At 55.0% G+C, this 20031-nt stretch overlaps 1 protein-coding gene across 1 annotated transcript in view; it reads right to left on the reverse strand.

Annotated features, from left to right (window-relative positions):
* Window positions 1-17262: 17262 nt before the first annotated feature.
* Window positions 17263-20031, reverse strand: part of ABLIM2 (actin binding LIM protein family member 2) — a gene marked incomplete at both ends in the record, with an annotated part of 96784 nt that continues 94015 nt past the window's right edge. Inside the window, one exon of the mRNA XM_080697287.1 lies at window positions 17263-17376. Coding sequence (XP_080553413.1) covers window positions 17263-17376 — 114 coding nt within the window. The remainder of the gene's footprint in view (window positions 17377-20031) is intronic.

Below are 20031 nucleotides of genomic sequence, written 5' to 3' on the forward strand. Positions count from 1 at the left end.
GCGCCACCACGCCCGGCTTTTTATTCTTTATTTTTGAAACAGGGTCTCACTGAGTTGCAGAGGGCCTCACTAAGTAGCTGAGGCTTGCCGCGAACTGCAATCCTCCTGTCTCAGCCTCCCAAGTGCTGGGGTTATAATCACGCAGCACCATGCCCGGCTCCAACCACTGGTTTGGTGTTTGCTTTGTTTTGTTTTCTCGGGACTGGGAATGGAACCCAGAGGCATTTGAACTCCAAGTTACACCTTCTGCCCTATTTTTTTTATTCATTATTTTGAAATGGGGTCTTGCTGAGTTGCAAAGGGCCTCACTAGGTAGCTGAGGCTGTCCGCGAACCGCGTTCCTCCAGTTTCAGCCTCCCGAATGCTGGGATGACAGGCATGCGCCCGCATGCCGGATGCCACATCCGTTCTTAACAACATGAGGACCATCATCAGGAGCTACTTTCCTGCCCGCAGACGCACCTGATTCCTAGCTAGCAGTGTAGTGGGCTTGTCTTCAACGGTGAAAGAATTGGAGGTTCTCAAACTCGGGACTGTGGCTCTCTGGTGGGGATGGGTCAGCTGTTTCCATTCTAGAAACAGACATGAAATCTTACACTTTTTACCCCATGAAGGGCCCTCCACCTCGAGAAAGCAGGGTCCCAAAGCCCCCACACAGCTGTTTCCCGCCGTGGAGGGGTCACGCTAACCACTTCAGGGCCCGACTTCCACAGTCAGAGCAGGCCACTTAAAGGTCGTTTGTGCGTCTCCACTGCTACCAGCCTCAGCAGGAGCTCCCTACTGATCAGAAAAGGCTTTACCGTTTAAGAGGGCGCTTCAGGTTCCTGGCCAACTTGCTTAATACGATGATGCTTTGGTTCACGCATCTGCAAACCAAAAACAACAATAACAACTTCCTAGATACCGTAACAGAAGGATCGGGTAATTATGGTGGGCAGAATGACCACCTTCGTGGATGCTGGTGCACTAATCCCTAGAATCGGCGACCGTATCACATTATATAGCAAAAAGAACTTCGCCCTAGACCTTGGGTAGAGAGATTTTCCTGAATTACAGAAGCCTTTAAAAGCAGAGGACTTTCTCTGGGTGGAAGCAGAGCCATGCGCAGTGCGGGGAGTCCGATAGCTCTAGCAGGATTCCATGGCCCTGCTGGTTCTAACCAGAGGGGCGGCCTGCAGACACCAAAAGAGGGCTCTCGAGCTAGCAGTGGTCCTGAGCTGTGGCCAGAGCAAGGGAACAGGGAGGGGCCTAGTGGTTTGTTTTTGTTTTGTTTTGTTTTGTTTTGTGGTACTGGGGGGTGGAACCCAGGGCCTTTTCTACCTCCAGGCTATACTCCCAGACCTATTTTATATTTTATTTGGAAACAGGGTCTCACTAAGTTGCTGAGAGCCTCAGTAAGTAGCTGAGGCTGGCTTCGAACCTGTGCGATCCTCCTGTCTCAGCCTCCCAAGTGCAGGGATTACAAGCGTGCGCCACCACGCCCAGCTCAGGGGCCTGGTTTTTAACTTTGCAAAGAACTCTATTTGGCTAATGACCTGGGTGAGGTTCGAAGCATCTCTCCACAGGGACCACACCTTGATTTTTGCCCAGTGAGACACAGCTCTGACATCTAACCTACAGAACTATAAGATAATGTGTGCATTGTTTGAAGCTATAAAATTGGTGGTAATTTGTTAAAGCAGCAATAGAAAATGAACACGGTAATCTCTATAAAAATACCTAACAGGGTACCTGGCACAATGCGGGCATTCAACAAAAGTCTACGCATTTCCTTAAATCAAACGGCAGCGCTGGCCGTGGTCCATCCAAAACAAAAGATTACAGACCTGTCCTAACAAATGTAGACGTGGAGAATTGTAAATTGCTCAGAATGCCTACAAATTTGGCGTTTCTAGTAATTCACGAACTTTCCTTTAACTTATAAACCCACTAATACCTTTCTCTCTGCAAACCCAAAACATCCACAGGAGACTAAGCCCAGGACTCGGGGCACCTACCCCGGCCCACACACCCATCGGGACCTCGCAGCACAGGGATACACCCAGCTCTGCTTTTCCCCCCAGCCTGTGAACCCCAGCTCCTCCCGTCAGTCACCACGGCCGGACACGGTGCTTCCGCATAGCACAGGAAATCCATATAATGTTTTTTGATGCTCATTTGATGGTATAACTAAATATTGACATATAAGACTGTGAATTCGTTGAGGCCTGGCGCTGCGGTCATTAGCCTTTGAGTTCTTCCCACTGCCGATGTCAGGGCCCCAGAGGCACTCAATGGAAGCTGGACTACACCGGGGCTGAGCGGCACACTGAGCGGACAGCTGGGAAGAGAGGAGGAGCGAGGAAACCTCCCTGGTGCCGCAGCTCACCAGCTCAGAGGCCGGCAGATCCTGACCTTGACCTCTGCGTGCCCTTTGCGAATGTCTAGGCAACCTCAGGAGAGGTCACTTAGGAAATTAAGGATGTCAAGAAGGAAATTAGGCCTCATTACGAGAAGGCTCCTGGGGATGGAAGGAGTTGGAACATTAAAGGCTCAATCATACTCATTCAATAGCTTTGTTTACAGAAGGTAACTGGAACATGAACTTGCCTTCCCCCAAAGCATATCAAACCAGTTCAGTAAATTAAAGATAGGAAACAATCCTAAATGAAGTTGCCTAACACACACATAAAGATCTTGAGTAGGCCGGGCGTGGTGGGCACGCTTGTAATCCCAGCATTCCGGAGGCTGAGACGGGAGCATCGTGGTTCGCAGACAGCGCTAGCTACTTGCTGAGGCCCTTTGCAACTCAGTGAGACCCTGTTTCAAAGTAAAGAATAAAAAATAGGGCAGGGGGTGGATCTCGGAGGTAGAATGCCCCTGGGCTCCATCCCCAGTCCTGGAAAAAAAAAAAATGATCTTGAGTATAGTCAGGTGTGATGGCACATGCTTGTAATCCTAGTACTCGGGAGGCTGAAAGAGGAGGGTGACAAGTTCACAGCCAGCCTCGGCTGCTTAGTGAGGCCCCCCACAACTTAGTAAGACATCTCAAAATATAGGGCTGCAGGTGTACCTCAGAGGTAGAATGCCCCTGGGTTCAAGCCTCAGTTCAAAAAAAAAAAAAAAAAAAGATCTTGAGTATACTTGAGTATATTAAACAAATATACGGAGTAAAAAAATAATCCAGATGCATTAAATTCTTTTTTTTTTCTTTTCTTGTACTGGAGATTAGGCCCGGGGGATTCTACCTGTGAGTAAAATCTCCAGCACTATGTCCTTTATTTTTTTATTTGGAAATAGGGTCTCACTAAGTTGCTGAGAGCCTAAGCAGCTGAGGCTGGCCTCAAACCTGTCATCCTCCTGTCTCAACCTCCCAAGTACTAGGATTATAGGATTACAGGTGTGCGGCACCGTGCCCAGCTCAGGTGCGTTCGATTCTTAATGGAGCATTTTTATGAATGTTTTGACCACATAGCATGATTCACATTCATGACCTCATGTGACCCTCAAACTCTCTCCCGAGTTAGGCAGAATGCGTCTAACTAAGCTCTAGATGAGAAAGTCGAAGCCCAGAGGGGAACCTGGACTGAACAAAAGCCCTTCTGGGGCGGCTCTCAAATCCAAGTCATCTGTGCAGAAGAACTAGCACGAGTTGCTCTTGACATACTACTCACATTTACAACCTGCCAGCAGCCAAGGTTCTGAGGCCGCCTGCGGGAAGAGACACTATCAGATCAGAATTTTAAAATGGAAAAGAAAAAGCCGGGCGTGGTGGCACACACTTGTCCTCCCAGCATTTGGGGAGCTGAGACTGGAGGATCGTGGTTCGTGGACAGCCTCAGCTACTTAGTGAGGCCCTCTGCAACTCAGTGAGACCCGGTTTCAAAATAAAGAATAAAAATTGGCCTGGGGGTATAGCTTGGAGGTAGAATGCCCCTGGGCTCCTCTCCAGTACTGCAAAAAAAAAAAAAAAAGAAAAGAAAAAGAAAGAGAGAAAGAGAGAAAGAAAAAGAAAGAAAGAAAGAAAGAAAGAAAGAAAGAAAAGAAAGAAAGAAGTGGGCTGGGGGTATAGCTTGGAGGTAGAATGCCCCATAGCTTAGAGGTAGAATGCCCCTGGGTTCCATTCCCAGTACTGCAAAAGATAGATAGATAGATAGATAGATAGAAGAGAGAGAAAGGGGCTGGGAGTATAGCTTGGAGGTAGAATGCTCCTGGGTTCCATTCCCAGTACTGCGAAAGAAAGAAAGAAAGAAAGAAAGAAAGAAAGAAAGAAAGAAAGAAAGAAAGAAAGAAAGAAAGAAGTGGGCTGGGGGTATAGCTTAGAGGTAGAATGCCTCTGGGTTCCATTCAGAGTACCACCAAAAAAAAAAAAAAAAAAAGAAAGAAAGAAAAAGAAAAACCACTTGACAGGTGAGATTGAGATGGGGAGGGGGAGGAGTGGCACCAAAGACTCAGTTAATCTTAAAAAATAATTACCTCTGACTTTCTCATTCTAGGCAAAACAATACTTAAGGAAGACAAGATGATTTATAGAATCTTCATAATCTGAAAAAGAGAAGCACCCTGATTCTTCAACCCCCCCCCCCCTGGCAGTCATAGCAAGTCCCTCAGAAACCAGGTCGCAGGTACCGGGGGCTATTCCAGTAGTGGGGGAATTACTTTCTCTGTCCAGGCCCCTAGACAAGCACGAAGAGGGCCACTCTGAAATGTACAGCGCAAAACCCACCTCCTCCACCCGCACCCGCCCCTTTTCATTCTACTCAAAAGCAAGCCTGCTGCTGGGCGGGGCATGTGCCTGTAATCCCAATACTAGGGAGGCTGAGACAGGAGGGTGGCTGGTTTGAGACCAACCTGTTATCTCAAAGAAAATCTAAAAAAAAAAAAAGTAAAGGGGTGCTGAGGCCTAGCTCAGCAGTCAAATGTCCCTGGGTTCAATCTCCAGTATCATGAAGAAAAACCAATCCTGATACACATGAAACGTACTCTCAGTGAAGAACAAGCATTAACTAATTAGTTTCCACTAAAATATTAATAAAATCTAAGGAAAGCATAAAGAAAATCCAGTTTGAGTGTGTGTGTGTGTGTGTGTGTGTGTGTGTGTGTGTGTGTGTTACTGGGGATTGAATCTAGTAGCCATTCTCCCTCTGAACTACACCCTCATCCCTATTTTTAATTTTTTTCTTTGGAAACAGGGTCTCATTAAGATGCAGGGGGCCTCACAAAGTTGCTGAGCCTGGCCACGATCCTCCTCTCATCCTCCTAAGAAATGGGATTACAGGCGTGCACCACTGCACGTGGCTTCCAGTGGAGTTTTGAAGACACCCCCTTAAAATTCTACTGAGTTAAGGAAAAATTGTAATTCAGTAGCATCACTACTTGACCAAATAGCTATCCTCTTTTTTCAATCCCTGTAATCATCTGAATAACTAAAAAGGGCCGAGAAAAAGACGTGCCCTTTGTAGAGAGTCCCGTGGCTTGAGGACACTCGAGCGCACCAAATTCCCCCCTTGAGGACACTCGAGCGCGCCAAATTCCCCCTCACCAAAGAGACTGATACGGGGTTTGACATTTTAAGGGCTCGCTGCCACATTCCTTAGAACTGGAGTTCCTTATAGGCCGTTTCACAGATGATGCAACTTTTTGCAAGTAGTAATTTTAAACTATGTTGTAAACCGTTATACAGAGCCAAGTACATCTACTCGAAGCACTCTGAAAACTCCATTTATTTCAGATTCACCAAATTAAATATCTGTTACACGCTGGGACACGGAGAGGCCAACAGTTGGCAGACTTCACATGACACTTAAAAGATCGACAAAAATGCCCCAGAAAAAAAAAAAAAAATCTGCACCCAACAACTCCACCAGGAAACAAAACCCAAACCGGTCTGATACAGTGAAATGTTGCAAGCAAAACATAATTATGGAGAATATAAAGACAACACCAAACGTTTACTTAAGGGCCTGATGAATGTCCCCAATAGTGAGAGTATACACCCACGCAAACCAATCCTTTTAAAACAAACTAAAAGGAAAGAAAATGAACTTTCTCTTCAGAACAGCATCTCCAAAGGGCTCCATTATTTACACCACAGTTTAAAACTGCTCTTTGCAAAAAGCTGCCTGACATGCTAAGTGACCTACGAGGGAGCTCTAATTCTAAGGAATGCAGTGACCAGTCCTGCAAAGCGTTCGACCCTTTCCAGCGTATCTACTTGGTATGGTGGGAATTTAGTGTTCTCGGGGCACTTTCCTCCGCTAGAGTCAGTTCAAAGAAGGAAAGATCTAAGGCTGCGTGGGCTCTTGGGAGATCTAGTGGAAGACCCTCGACGTAGAGGAAGCTGAAGCCCAGAAGAGGTAGCCTTCCAGGAACCAAAAGTAAACTAATTCCAGTAAATTAATTAGACTCAGTGCATTCTAATTAAGTAACCGCACAAAGGGAAACCACTAGGCAGTCAAAGAAAAAGAAAAAACTAACACCCCTTTGAAGAGGTGAGGACTTGCAGGCTTGTAAGGTGAAGTACTTGGATTCGTGGTGTAGAAAAAGGACCTCTCCTGTGGCGGTCCCTGTTCCCTGATCCAGGTACCAAGTGTGCCTACACCCTGGGAGGTTTTCCGAGCACAGTTAACCAGGCCTGCCCAAACCAGCGCTGCCCCTGAAGACTATGAGCCTGCCCAAGGAAAGGGCCAGGAGGCAAAGGCTTCACAGAGGAGGCACCCCTACACAAGGCGGTAAGAGCTGCAGCCTGGAGCTGGGCTTACAACCGCGGAGGGCAGGGGAAGCGGATTCTGAAGAGCGGGTGGTGAGCTAAACTTGGCCTTCGTGATAGCGACAGTCATGGCGACAGCTGCGGCTATTACCACTGTTTCATCCCGTGTCCCAGTTATTTAGGTACCAGCTCTTGTTCAGAAAAAAATATATTTTTTTTCACGTTGGAGATTTGGCTCCGAACGCCTACCGCCGTTTTTTCCTCCCGACCATACTGCTCTCCAAAGGGAAAGGCAGCCGTGTCTGATTGTGTATCCCCCCAGAGACCAAGCATCATCCCCGGATACAGCAGATGTTTCTAAGCCTCTGAGAAGGGTAAAGGGCCCCACTTTATTTCGCCGGAAAAAAGGCAGAGCGCCCGAGGGACGGCGGCAGGTCTTCCCTTCCAGCGGGGATCCGATTTCCCCTCCTCTGGACCTCGCCCGGCGCTGACTTCATAAATCTGACCTCCAACTCTCACTGCCTTGGCCTCTTTCCGTGGGTGTGGATTCTCCTGCTTCCAGCGCATTTTCCAGCCCGCCAAATTCTTGGGAGAGTTTCCTCCACTCTCCAGGCGCTCGGGGCTACAAAGTTAAATCGGCCTTTCCATTTGTTCTCTTCCTAATCCTAACGGAAGAAGTCAAGAGGCACTGGGCAGAGGGGCCTGGCTCTCGGACCCCCAGTCCTCCGGGCGGTGCACTAGCCCCGGGGTGTCAGCAGGGTCCCCAGCGCCTGACAGCCCTCGACTCGGGGGACCTGGCCCGGCGAGGGCGGGGGAGCAGCCAGGCAGCCCGAGGCTCTGCACACCGCAACCAGATACACCGCAGAGCCGGTCGCCGTCCCCCGCCCGCGCACCCGGCCCCGCCCGCACCGCCGCGGAGACCCGCGTCGCCCCCGACGGCCAGGCGGGCCAGCTGCGACACCTCGGGGGGCCGCCGGGACCCCCGGGGCGCAGGTCCACACGGTCAGCCCGAGCCCAGGGGGCGGCTCCCTCCATGGCGGGCGGAGATGAGCCCCGGGCAGGGCGGCCGGAGCCCTGCGCCAGTGTCTACACTGTCACCCGATGACACGCGCAGAACCGCTCCTGCCGTGGTGGGGACGGAGACGGGCCACTCGCGAGTGTCCGGTCACCCTCGACGACACGAGGGCTCGTACCGCGGGGGGGACGCGGACGGACCCCGCGGTCCACGCAGCAGCCCCGATGACAGCGAGCGGCCCCGCGGGGAGGAGGCCAGGCCCGGGCGGGCTGGACCCGCGCGATCGCGGCCGCGGGGCCACCGAGGGCAGACAATGCCCGGCGACGGCCCCGCGGCCCCAGCAGCCCCCGGCCCGCCCCGCCCCGCCCCCGGGCCCCCGCCGGGTCCCGAGACCCCAGCCCGGTCCGGAGACCCCCGCCCGGCCCGGGGAAGCCGGCCAGGTCCGAAGACGCCGGCCCCGGACCCCCGCCCGGTCCGAGACCGCGCCGGACAGCAGGACCCCGGGCAGCCCGCCTCACCTCGGGTCGCGCCTCGCAGCGCTGCTCCGGCCCGGGCGCCGCCGAGAGAGCGAGCCCGCAGCCCGCAGAGCCGAGCGCCGCAACAATGGAGCCGGGGCGGGGCCCTGCAGCCGCTGCGCGCTCCCCTCCGGGTCCGAGCTGCGCCGAGGCTACGGCCGGGACGAGGACGCGCACACTGCGCAGGCGCGCGAGGCCCCGCCCGCCGCCAAGTCCCGCCCCCGGACGGACCCGGGCCCGCCCCCGGCCAATGGGGAGGGCGGAGCGCCCGGGGGGCGTGGCCGGGGAACAAAGGGAGGCTGGGCGGGGCCGAGCGGGAGGGACGGGGCGGGGCCGGCGGAGGATGGAGGCGGAACCCGAGCCGGCCCGATTCCTAGCTCCAGCCAGGACCTTCTTAAAGCCCACTCGGATTCGGATCCGCAGCCAGAGCTCATTCTGAACCCCAGTCTCAGGTGTGCAGGGCTGAGAGCAGGACGGGCTGGCTTCGCAGAGAGAAGCTGAAGTCCGAGCACCTGCCGCCGGAAACCACACACACAGGCTCATTCACCGGCTCGCCTTTTATTCCTTGAGCAAGCATCCTGAAGCATGTGGTGTTCCTTCGGAGTGAAGTGGAAGCGAACTTGGGCCTCCCTTGAGTTCTGCTAGGCAGGACTGTTTTATATCTCACCCTAATTCCTGATCAAGGAGACAGGAGCCTCTGCCTCCAGGCGCCACCCTGTCCTGGACCCAGCCTGCCCCTCACCGGGTAGGGTGGCCATGGCTAAGGCCAGGTGTCCTTCTGTTTGCATGGATGCTCTTCCAGGACGTATCATGCCGTGGGCCTTCAAACACCATCCACAATGTCCACTTCAAACACCAGGGTCAAACACCATCCTCATTCCCCTATCCCTGTCATGTACACATCTCCTGCCCTGACCCGGCACTCCCCAGCTGACCTCCCAGGTGGCATATCCACCTACTTGTTTACCACCCAGCCTCCCCACCTTCTTCCGTTCTCTGCAGTCAGCCCCTCCTTCCACACACTGGCTCAGGTGAGCTCTCCACGGACCTGTGTCTGTCTGTCCCGGGCCCTCCCGCCCAGTCTGCAGCTTCCTCGGCACTCGCGCCAGCTCCTGCAGCCCTGCTGGACTTTTCTGTTTACCAGGGCCCCAGTGACATGAGGCCTCTCTTGAACCCAACAGGGGCCAACACTGGTTCACTGCTGTGCCCAGAACAGGACCTGGCTTCCTGAAGGCACCCGGCGAAGGCGGGGATGGGGGTCGCTGGAGAGCAGGGAAGGACTTGACCCTGGCTCAGGCAGACCATCTCATCCCTTTGCCCACAGACACACATCTGTCACACCTGGGCTCTGGGAGCTGAGGACAGCCTCCAGCCAGCAGCCGGCAAGGAGAGGGCTTTCGGTCACACAGGCCAAGGAAAAGCACTCTGTCAACGCTCTGAATGGGTTGGGAGGTGGATTCCTCCCAGGAAGACGCAGCCCAGCCAGTGCACCAGGTGAAGCTGACGACATCCTGAGCAGAGGGTCAGCTACATGAGCTGGACTTTCAGCAGTGTGCATGAGCATGTGTATACGTGTTCACGTGCACAGGTGTGTCAAAGAGAAGCTCCAGAATCACTGTGCTGTTTCAAGCTTCTAAGTTTGTGGTTATGTCCTGAGAAACAGAAAAAGCTAATATAAACCGGGTGTAGCCGCACATGCCTATAATCCCAATACTTGGGAAGCAGAGGCCGGAGGACCGCAGGTTAGAGGCCAGCCTCAGCAACTTAGCGAGACCCTGTGTCCAAATAAGTGAAAATAAGACGGGCTGCGGGTGTGGCTTTGAGGAGATGTCTCTGGGTTCAATCCCCGGTACCAGAAGGGGAGGGGGTAGAAGCACTCTAGGCTTTTTCTGGCATTCATCACAATTATATTTATTTATTTCAGTGCTCTTTCTTTCCACTAGCATGAAGAACCCCCTGGAGAACACAACAGAAATGGCTATCATGGCGGCTCCACATGCCACAAATGCCCGGCGCCATCTTGTTCTAAGGCAGTTGGTCCATGGGGCGGATTGGGCTGCTGCTGCTCAGCTGCCCCAGCTGTCCCGCTCAGCCCCCTTGCCCTGGCCACATTCCACTACAGAGACTGGAACTGTTTCTTATCTTCCCAGAGGCCTTTTAGCTAAGGGAAGCCATGCCAGGGAGATGAGACTGGAAGGTGATGGAAAGGACCCCAGCAATGGCATGCTGGGACATTTTACAGCAGACCACAGAGCTGATCACCCATCATTCAGGAACTGTGCAAGTTTCTTGTTGAAGACATTCATTATGTAAAGATGAAGGTATAGCCGGGCGTGGTGGCGCACGCTGGTAATCCCCGCACTTGGGAGGCGGAGACAGGAGGATCGTGCAGGTTCGAAGCCAGCCTCACTGCCTTAAGAGACCCTGTTTCCAATAAAAAATATATAAAATAGGTCTGGGAGTGTAGCCCTAAGGTAGAAGGGCTTCCAGGAACCCCAGTATCACTAAAATAAAAACAAAGAGACCCTGTTTCCAAATAAAATATAAAATAGGTCTGGGAGTGTAGCCCGGAGGTAGAAGGGCCCCATCCCCAGTACCACGCGCGTGCACACACACACACACACACACACACACACACAAGATGGAGTTATAGAAACTTGCAATTCAAGTCGTCTGCAGCCAGAAGGGGACTGTCTGTCTGTCTGCAGGACAATCCTGGACTTCTCAATGGTGGTACCAAGAATCTCGTCTCACGGGTTCTCGGTGGTCTTGAATCAGAGGCAGAAGATGCAGACAGGCCTGGGCCCTGCTTCTGTTGCACCAGAACGTCCCCTTCCACTTGCCGTTGGCCTCTCCTGGGCATGCACCTGGTCCAGGGAGGAGGCCAGGTAGTCACCGAGCAGCCCACCAGCAGCTGCTCTCCTTCTGGGAGGAGAACGAGGACACAAAGTGGGCAGGACACGGAGAGCTGAGGCCACCTGAACCCCCCTGGAGTCTGGACACGAAGAATGTACCCAGCTCCAAAGGGCACAGATCTGCCACCCAGGCCCCAACAGGATGAGAGCTGCAGGAAGCCCTGCGAGGCGGAGGATGTGAGCTGCTCTAAGAGCTGCCCTGAGCAGGAGGATTCTGAGCAAATTTGCTTAAAAAGATTTCAAAAGAGTGTTTCATTTTGAGGTCTGGGAAACTACCCTCTACAATCTCAGCCGGAGCTGGAAGAGTCTTACTGAGATCTGGGGCCTTTAGGGACTCTAATAGGTTTGCAAACAAGACCTGCTTACCCAAGGGTGCACCTGGCTTCAGAGCCACATCTGCAAACTCCCGGGCCTGGACCTGTGGACACTGAATAGCTGGATCCAAACCTGTCCATGGTGAGAGTGTGGGAGAGGACATCTCCCCTCCAGCCCCTCACTCTGGGCTGCCATAGATTCTGCAGCCTTCCCGAGGGCACCTTGGTACTCCTGGGCGGGCGAGGCTGGCAGATCCTGCCACAGGGCTGTGGGTACAGGTGGTTTAAGGCTGAGCTGTTCCCAGGATACATCTATGTAAGACAGGGCTGGGGGGACAGAGCCGAGAGGGGCTTGCGAATGAGCTACTCGGGGCTCCTTCCCAGTGGTGCCCCTGGCGGGGACCTCATTAGCTGGGCCTTCGGCTCCCAAGCCCTCCAGCCTGCGTGCAGGAAGGCAAAGCAAGCAGCCGAGCCAAGACTCAGGCCTCTGAGTCAGAAACCTCCAGGTGATCCCGCGGTGGGGCGTGCCCGGGATCAAGACACGCTGACAATCCCCAGTGGATGTGCGAGGCATCCATCCAGAGGCACCGCAGCCTCCCTGGAGCTCGGAGGAGGGATTGACTCACACCCGCCAGGCAGGCCTGGCTCCTGGAGGCACCACCCAGCTTCCTGTCCCCGGGCTTCCCTGCCTGGAAGGCCCTGCCCTTCCCCGGCTGAACCCCATCACCCCTCTGGACTCCGTTCCAGGGGAACTTGGCGTTATGTGGGGGCCTTGTGGACACTCCGATGGGCTCCTTTCCACACCCCTCCCAGGCTGCCACCCGGGCTTGCATTGCCTGTTGCTTTGACTCTTCTCTGTGGGTTTGTGATCAGTCCTTGAGTGCAGGGACAGTCTCCTGTTTATCTTTATTCGGGGTTACTTGGGTGTAATGATTTGAGGAAGGGGAGTCATATCATGAAAAGTCTTTGTAGAGAAGAGGCTCTCTTAGCTGGGTATTAAAGGATAAGTAGGTGTTGGCCAGATGGAGCATTGCAGGCAGAGGGAAACATCTTGGCAAGGGACTCTGGATGGGAGGGAGGTGAGAAGCTGCCCAGGAAGCAAGGTGCAAGAGGAAGGGGTGGAGAGAGGCATTGATGGAGGCCGCAGCAGGGCGCAGGAGGGCGGATTGGCAGGAGAAGGCCTTGGTGCCTGAGCCCTGTGCTGCTGAGACGCGTCTGCTAACCTCTTGGCTCGGGCATGAGGGCAGGAAGCTTTTAGCCTTCAGGAAACCCAGCGGGACCACGGGCCTGCGCCTCTGATGGTGCCCAGGGGACACCCTGCCTTCCTTCCTGTTCAGTTCATCAGAAGCACTTCTAACCTCGGGGATGTGCCCCCCCAGCTCTCTGCAGAGCCCCCCCCCCATCCAGCCCTACCTGGAAGAGACCCAGACCAGGTTTCTGGGCACACAGGAAGGTGTGGGTTTCTGAGAATGATCCGCTCCAATGGATATGATCTGCATCAACCTATGTGACCCATGGGGTTAGGCTCTGGAGGGGCAGCATGGGAACCTAGAAAAGGGAGCAGAGCTGGCCCCATAACAGCTCCCAGAGACCAAAACATGGGGCCGGTGGACACAGAGGGGCACAGAAGGAAAGGAGGGCGGCTTGGAGGGACGGGGCACAGCTGGGGCTGAGTGCACCCAGCAAGGCATGGCTGGAAGCAGGGGGCCAGGGCCGAGGGTGGCGGGAAGCAGCCGCAGTAGTCAGAAGCTCCCTTCTCCACCGCGACACAGCGAGCACCACCCACATCCCGGGGCCTGCCGGGGGGCAGGACCCCTCATGCGCCTGGGAGGAGGGGGCCCCAGAGCCACCTCCAGCGCCTGCCACCTGCTCCTCCTGGGGACACAGGGAGCTCCTCTGATGCGCAAGACGTGGAAACCAGCAGCTATTGGCCAGTCCGAGGGTCCCTTGCACACCAGCCGTGCTCCTGGCCGGCTTCAGACGAGCACCCCATGAAACGGTGTGTCTATCAAAGCCCAGGGCGCGGGGCGCGGGCTGCGGGGTGTGGGGAGTACTGTGTAACGTGTCCAGGACATGTCACGTCACTCCTCTCTCCGTGCCTCAGTTTACTCGTCTAGAAAGTGGGGATGTGGGATGGCTCTGCTTCCTGGGGTCTTCACGAGGACCCCAGGGAGGAAGGGGAGATGGACAAGTACTGCCATGGTTCTCTTCTGCCCCCAGCCCCGTGGCTGTGCCCGGGGGCAGGTCACAGGCCTGGGTTCTGGGGTACCTGGAAGCAAATCCCCCAGGCTCCCAGGGTAGCTTCATCTGCTTCTGCTCTGGGACTCGGGTTTAGGTGTGGACTGAGGGTGCGGTGGACCACCCCTGAAGACTGTTCTGATCTAAAACACAGCAAGCCGGGCGTGGTGGCGCACGCTTGTCATCCCAGCGCTTGGGAGGCTGAGACAGGAGGATCGTGCAGGTTCGATGCCAGCCTCAGCTACTTAGTGAGACCCTGTTTCCAAATAAAATATGAAATAGGTCTGGGAGTATAGCCTGGAGGTAGAAAAGCCCCTGGGTTTCACCCCAAGTACCACAAATAAATAAAAAATAAATAAACAAACAAACACAGTAAGCTGAAACCCTTCAGCGTGCTCACCCCACAGACTGCACTGCAGGCTTGGGGACGGAGGTTGGGATCCTGGCTCAGGCCTGGTTCACCACTATCGCGCTCGGTCGGCTCTCACCTGGGACAGCCTACAGGGGAAGTGGCTTCAGCTCGATCCACGAGCAGCCCACTATGCAAGCTGTCCACCTCCCTGCGGCCCCTCCGCTGCGCCTCCTGCCCGCTTCCCTCCTCTCCCTCCTACTCCCTCTCTATAGCCCTCTTGCCCAAGGCCTCTGCTGCCTCCAGGCTCTCGGCTGGTGCCCCCTGCTCTCCCCACCTCCCTATCGCCACCCCTTACGGAGAGCCTGCCGGGCAGGTGGGTCTCCAAATAGAGCAAAGCTTCTCTAGTGCACCACCACGGAGTCCTCTCTGCAGGACTCAGGCCACCCTGGCTGCTTCGCCCATGCTGGAGACAGAGGTCACGTCCAGGAGGGGCTCTGCCCATGGCTGGGACCTGGAGGGTCCGGTGGCCATCCTGGGCCAGCAGACGGGTTTGCACAGAGGAGTCTGCATGGCTTCCCTGCAGAAGACAGCAGCCGGGGTCGCCGAGGAACCCAAAGGGCTTCACAGGAAAAGCCCCTGAAGGCCCTGGGCGCAGGGAAGAGGGGCCCTTGTGCAGCCTCAGCTGTGGAATCAGACAGGCTATCCTGGGGGGCATTCCTCTACCCCTCCCCAAAGGGAAGAACTGGTTTCTGGCTCAGGTAATTGTGTAGACTGGTGCTGTCTGCTAAGCAGGAGCAGGCCGTGTTGGACAAGCTCTTGGGGGAAAACCTAAGATACCCAAGAATCATTAGCATTATTGGCCTAAGAGCAGAGAGGATATATTTAGCTCCAGCCTGGCGCTGGCCCATCCTTCCGGGCCCCTGGCCTCCGTGCTCTTTCCTCCTGGCTGAGCCCAGCTGCATCACGCAGCTATCAGAGCCTGCAGAGCCTGCAGGATGTCTCCAGCCTCCGTGCCCCTGCCCTGAGGGTCTATCTGCCAGAAATGCCCTTCCCTGTTGTCCTCAGGGAGACCTCTGGCCTGTCAAGACATAGTTTGGGGGCCATCTGGGTCTTCTCCACGGAGCAATGGTCAGTGTGTGATCTGTCTGCCTGGCAGGCCTCTCCACCTGACTCTAGGCAGGCTGGTCTGGGTCTTCCTCGTCCTGGCCATCGGTACCCACTGCCCAGCCTGGGGAGCGCTGAGGACACTCCTAAACAAGCCGAGGCTCAGACCCACCTCTGGGTCGGCGGCGGGGTTCACCTTCGTGTTGCAGACACTCCGAACTCCCCGGGGTGGGGGCTAGCCCCACTCCATCCACAGCCCAGGGCACTGTGTGCAGAACAGTTCCTGCCTTCAGGAATCATACACACGGAGCCTGGCATGGGGCGCACACCCATAAGCCCAGTACTCGGGAGGCTGAGACAGGAAGATCGCAGGTTTGAGGCCAGTCTTAGCAATGTAGCGAGACCCTCGGCACTAAAAAAGAGCCTGCTTCAAAATAAAATAAAAATAAAATAAAATAAAATAAAATAATAAGGGCTTCAAAATAAAAAAATAAAATAAAATAAAATAAAATAAAAAATAAAATAAAAAGGGCTTCAAAATAAAATAAAAAAATAAAATAAAATAAAAAATAAAATAAAAAGGGCTTCAAAATAAAATAAAAAGGGCTGGGTGTACTTAGAGGTAGAGTGTTCCTGAGTTCAATCCCCAGTGCCAAAAGTGAGCGAGCGAGAGAGAGAGAGAGAAGAGAAAAAGGAGGAGGAAGAGGAGGAGGAGGAGGAATGAAAGAAGGGAGGGAGAAGGGAGGGAGGGAAAGAGGGAAAAGACACCACGCACGTTCAGGACAAGTGGCTCTGTACTTTGGCACATTACGACGGTATCTTTTATTCCCCAGGCCTCTCTGGGATCAGACAGGACACTGAGCGCATGAGCAGATGGGCTCTCCAGCTGTGCAGGCTCCGTGTGCTAAGTGGCAGGAAGTGTTTCCAGTGCTCGATGCCCCTCCATGGCCCAGTGGAGCCGTGTGCCGAGCCGAGCGGGGCTTGGTGACCAGGAGTGACCAGCCGGACACCGACTTCAGCGTTTCCTACCTCCTGGCATGCTCCGGCAGCACCCTGTGTCAGGCACGCATGCACCTTACCCACACCAGGCACCGGCAAGAGGACCTGTCACCTGGGAGCCGCGGCCAGCCAGCCTCAGCTCCTGGACGATGCCCTGCCAGCCTCGCAGCGGGAGAGGCCATGTCTCTGCCTTCGCCCCACAAAGCGCCCCCAAGCATTCCCGGCGAATGATGTGTGTCTCGGTGGGTAAGCCACGAGGACCAGGCGGGGTGTGTGGAGACCTTTATTTCAGGGCTTGGCCTTGAGGGGAGGCTTTCTCTCTGATTCTTGGAAAAATAATGGAGGAGGGAAACAGCGTGGCCACGGTTCACGGGTGTTTACAGACAGCATCACGGAGAGGGCTCTGTCCTGGAGGTGCTCTGCAGGACACACGAAGGAGAGGAGACGGAAGGAAACCGGCGCGGGGCCGTCTCCCAGGAACACGCAGAGACCCGCGCGGTGGAGAGTAAGGCGGAGGCGCCCCTTCGCGGGGACGCAAAACTAAACTCTGTATATATGTCGTCTTATGTGTAAGGAAGCTATACTTTTTAATAAAATAAAAACTTCTGTGTTACTTAAAAGATATAATTTAGGCATCTAGGGGGTGATGTGGAAGAAGGGTGCGGTGCGGGGGCACTGTGGGGGCCACCCTGTCGGTGCACGTTCACCCCAACAGAGACCCGGCAGGGCGGCTGCAGGAGCCTCGCAGCCCACGCTTGGCGCGGCCTCGATCCTCAGCATCCGTCTCCTGCCTCCTGGCCACCCCTGCACCCCAGTGCTCAGCACGGAGCCAGGCACCCTGGGGACACCCGGAAGTGGCCGTGGCCCTCTGAATGTCCGTCCTGGGACCGCCAGGCTGCAGCATCAGGGAAGCCAAGCCTCAGCGGGGAGGGGTGGGTCAGGCCAGGGGGCGCGGCCCTAAACTACAGGCAGGAGGTCACTGGCAGAAATGGGCGCACCTGCTGCGGTCCTCCTCCCGGCCCGGCCCAGCTCCCCGGGAGCCCCAGGAGAAGCCAGGCGGGTGCAGGGCAGGTGTGCGCGGTTCTCGAGGCCCCGGCTCTGCCCCGACGCTGGCTGGCGGCGTCAGAAGAGCAGGGCTTTCTTCTTCAGGTCATTCCTCTTCCACAGAGCCAGGCGGTCGAACTCCTCGACACTCATCCCGAACACCTCCTGGAACTCCTCGGGGGACAGGTGTCTCTTCAAACGAGAAAGAACAGAGAGGCAGTTAGCGGCTCCACGGCTGGGCCAGCGCTCCACTCCCCGCCCAGAGGTGGGACCCAGTTGGGGCTCCTCGGTGTGCCCGGACCCGCTGACCATTCCCCGGGTTCCTCTTCGCAAGGAAGGGGCCCTGCCGAGAGGAAAGGGCTCAGCTGCGGACACCCAGGGACCAGCATGGAACTGGGACCAGCGTCCCTGCACCTTCCCGAGTACCAGGTTCACGACCACGCCTGCTGCAGGACTGCTGCCGGCCTGGAGCGCCGAGCTGCCTGTAGGTTCCCTTCAGTGGACGTGCATGGGCTGTCTCAGCTGGTGCTGGTAAGCAGGGCTGGGCGGCTTCCTGTCTCCCCACTTCCAGCCCCAGTGGAGCCGGGAGCAGAGAAGCAGATCCTGGCCCCTCCTGCCTCTGATGTGTGCACACAGCCAGTCGTTCTGTGCCTCTGGGCCAAGATCCGAGACTGGGGGTCCGCAGAAAGGCTGCACAGTGGGGTGGCAAAGGGCCTCGGGGTGCTGGTGGCCGCACTGGCCTCAAGGAGCCTGGGTCTCTGCATCTGTGCACTGGCGCGGCCCCTGCACCACGCCTGGATCAGTGCAAATCGGCCCTTAAGCACCTGGACACACGTGGTGGCACGGTTGGTGGTCACGCGGCTGGAGGCGGTCAGTGCCAGCTCTGCGAAGCCGCCCTGCCAACCACTCACCACCCTCTGGCCTCTCCCTGCTCGTGTGTGCCCGGTCACTGCCCCCTGTCATCCTCAGCAGGCTTGGAACAACACAGTCTTCAGGGTCTGCTTGACGGGGGCACAGGCACCTCCTCTTTGAGTGGTCTTCTGGGGAGCCTGGGGCTTTCCAGTGTTGCAACTGCTCCCCTCCCCTGTGCCTGGGAGGGGCCAAGCAGAACTGGGAGGAGGTTGGGGGTGGGTCTCTGCTCTGGGTGACCTGCCACCTGCCCCGGAGCCGTGGCCTCAGCACAGCTGTGCAGGAAGCAGCTTGGCAGTTCTTGTCTCCCAGGGCCAGGGAGACACCCAGAAAGAATAAAACACGGCCCAGATAGATCCTGCTGGCACGCCAGGTCCTAGCAATTGCAGAGCCCACAGTGGGCACAACCCAGTGCCCATCAGCGGACTAAACAAAATGTGCTACATCTGCCCGCGTGGCAGTTGTAACCAGCAATGAAGCTGGATGCAGATGCTTGGAGAGGCCCTGGAAACGTCAGGTAGCAGGAGAAGCCAGACCAGAAAGCCACGCACAGCACGATTCCACGTGCACGAAAGGGTCCGCAGGGACACACAGCCCAGCCGTGCTCGCCAGGGGCGGGTGGGACAGAGAAATGGGGAGTGCCTGGTTAGAGGGCGTGGGGCTTCCCTTTGGGTGATGAAAATGTTCTGGAACTAGATAGGGGCGGTGGTTACGCAACAGGGTGAATGTACGAAAAGCCACTGAATTCACTTGGGAAGAGTTAAAATGGTGGATTTTTGCCACAGTGATAAAACTTCTTGCCTAAAAATGGCCCCCGCTTCCTCGATTTCAAACAAATTACTAATGCTAAAAGGTAGTGTAATAATGATCAAGATAGGAAGTGGGTGGGGAGACATTTGTAACCTCTGAAAAGTCTAAACATGGTCATGTGTGTATTTCACAAAAACCACCCAGGCTGCGTAGCGTGTGCTGGGCTTTGGAGGCCACTCGCCGGGGAAGTAAGTCAAGAGACCCCAAGAATAACATGTCACACGAGACACTGCTAATTGAATCTGTGCCTAGAGAATCTCTTCCTCTTTTACACACACACACACACACACACACACACACACACACACACACACACACACAGCATCCAGCGAGTCCCAGCCAGGAAGAGGCCCTCAACCACTAGGCCACCTGCTACTATCTTGGGTTTGCAAACAGGGTAAGATACGCCTAGTGCTTGCCAGAAACTAAACATTTGCGGGGTACTACAAGCAGAGTTGCTCTGTGTGCTGAGAAATCTACCCCTCAGGCCACGGAGATTTAGAATCCTCTTTCAGCCTGGCGTGGTGGCACCCCCTTGTAATCCCAGCATTCGGGAGGCTGAGACAGGCGGATTGCAGTTCGCAGATAGCCTCAGCTACTGAGTGAGGCCCTCTGCAACTCAGTGAGACTCTGTTTCAAAATAAAGAATACAAAATAGGACTGGGGGTGCCACTCAGAACGCCCCTGGGTTTCATCCCCAGTACTTCAGAAAAAAAAAAAAAGAAACAGAATTATCATTTAAGGCTGTCTTTAAAGACATTTAAGATACTAGATGTTGCCAGGCTCAGTGGCACACACCTGAAATCTCAGTACTTTGGAGGCTGAGACAGGAAGATCATAGGTTTGAGGCCAGCCTCTACAACTTAGTGAGACCCCGGGAGACTGAGTGAGACCCTGTGTCAGAATAAAAAATACTGAGGGCAGGCTGTGGCTCAGAGGTAAGAGTGCCCCTGCGTTCAATCCCCAGTACCATAATAAATAAATGAGGAAATAAAGAAATGTATAAATAAATAAAAGACAATAGATGCATCATTCAAGCGCTTCCAGATACTTCAAAATCACTGTGTAACAATCAAGAGAAAGTCACTGGAACCCAAGCAGGGACATCCTTTCCACTGTTACACACCA

This window comes from Muscardinus avellanarius (assembly GCF_963383645.1).
Source record: "Muscardinus avellanarius genome assembly, chromosome: 6".
Taxonomy (NCBI): Eukaryota; Metazoa; Chordata; class Mammalia; order Rodentia; family Gliridae; genus Muscardinus; species Muscardinus avellanarius.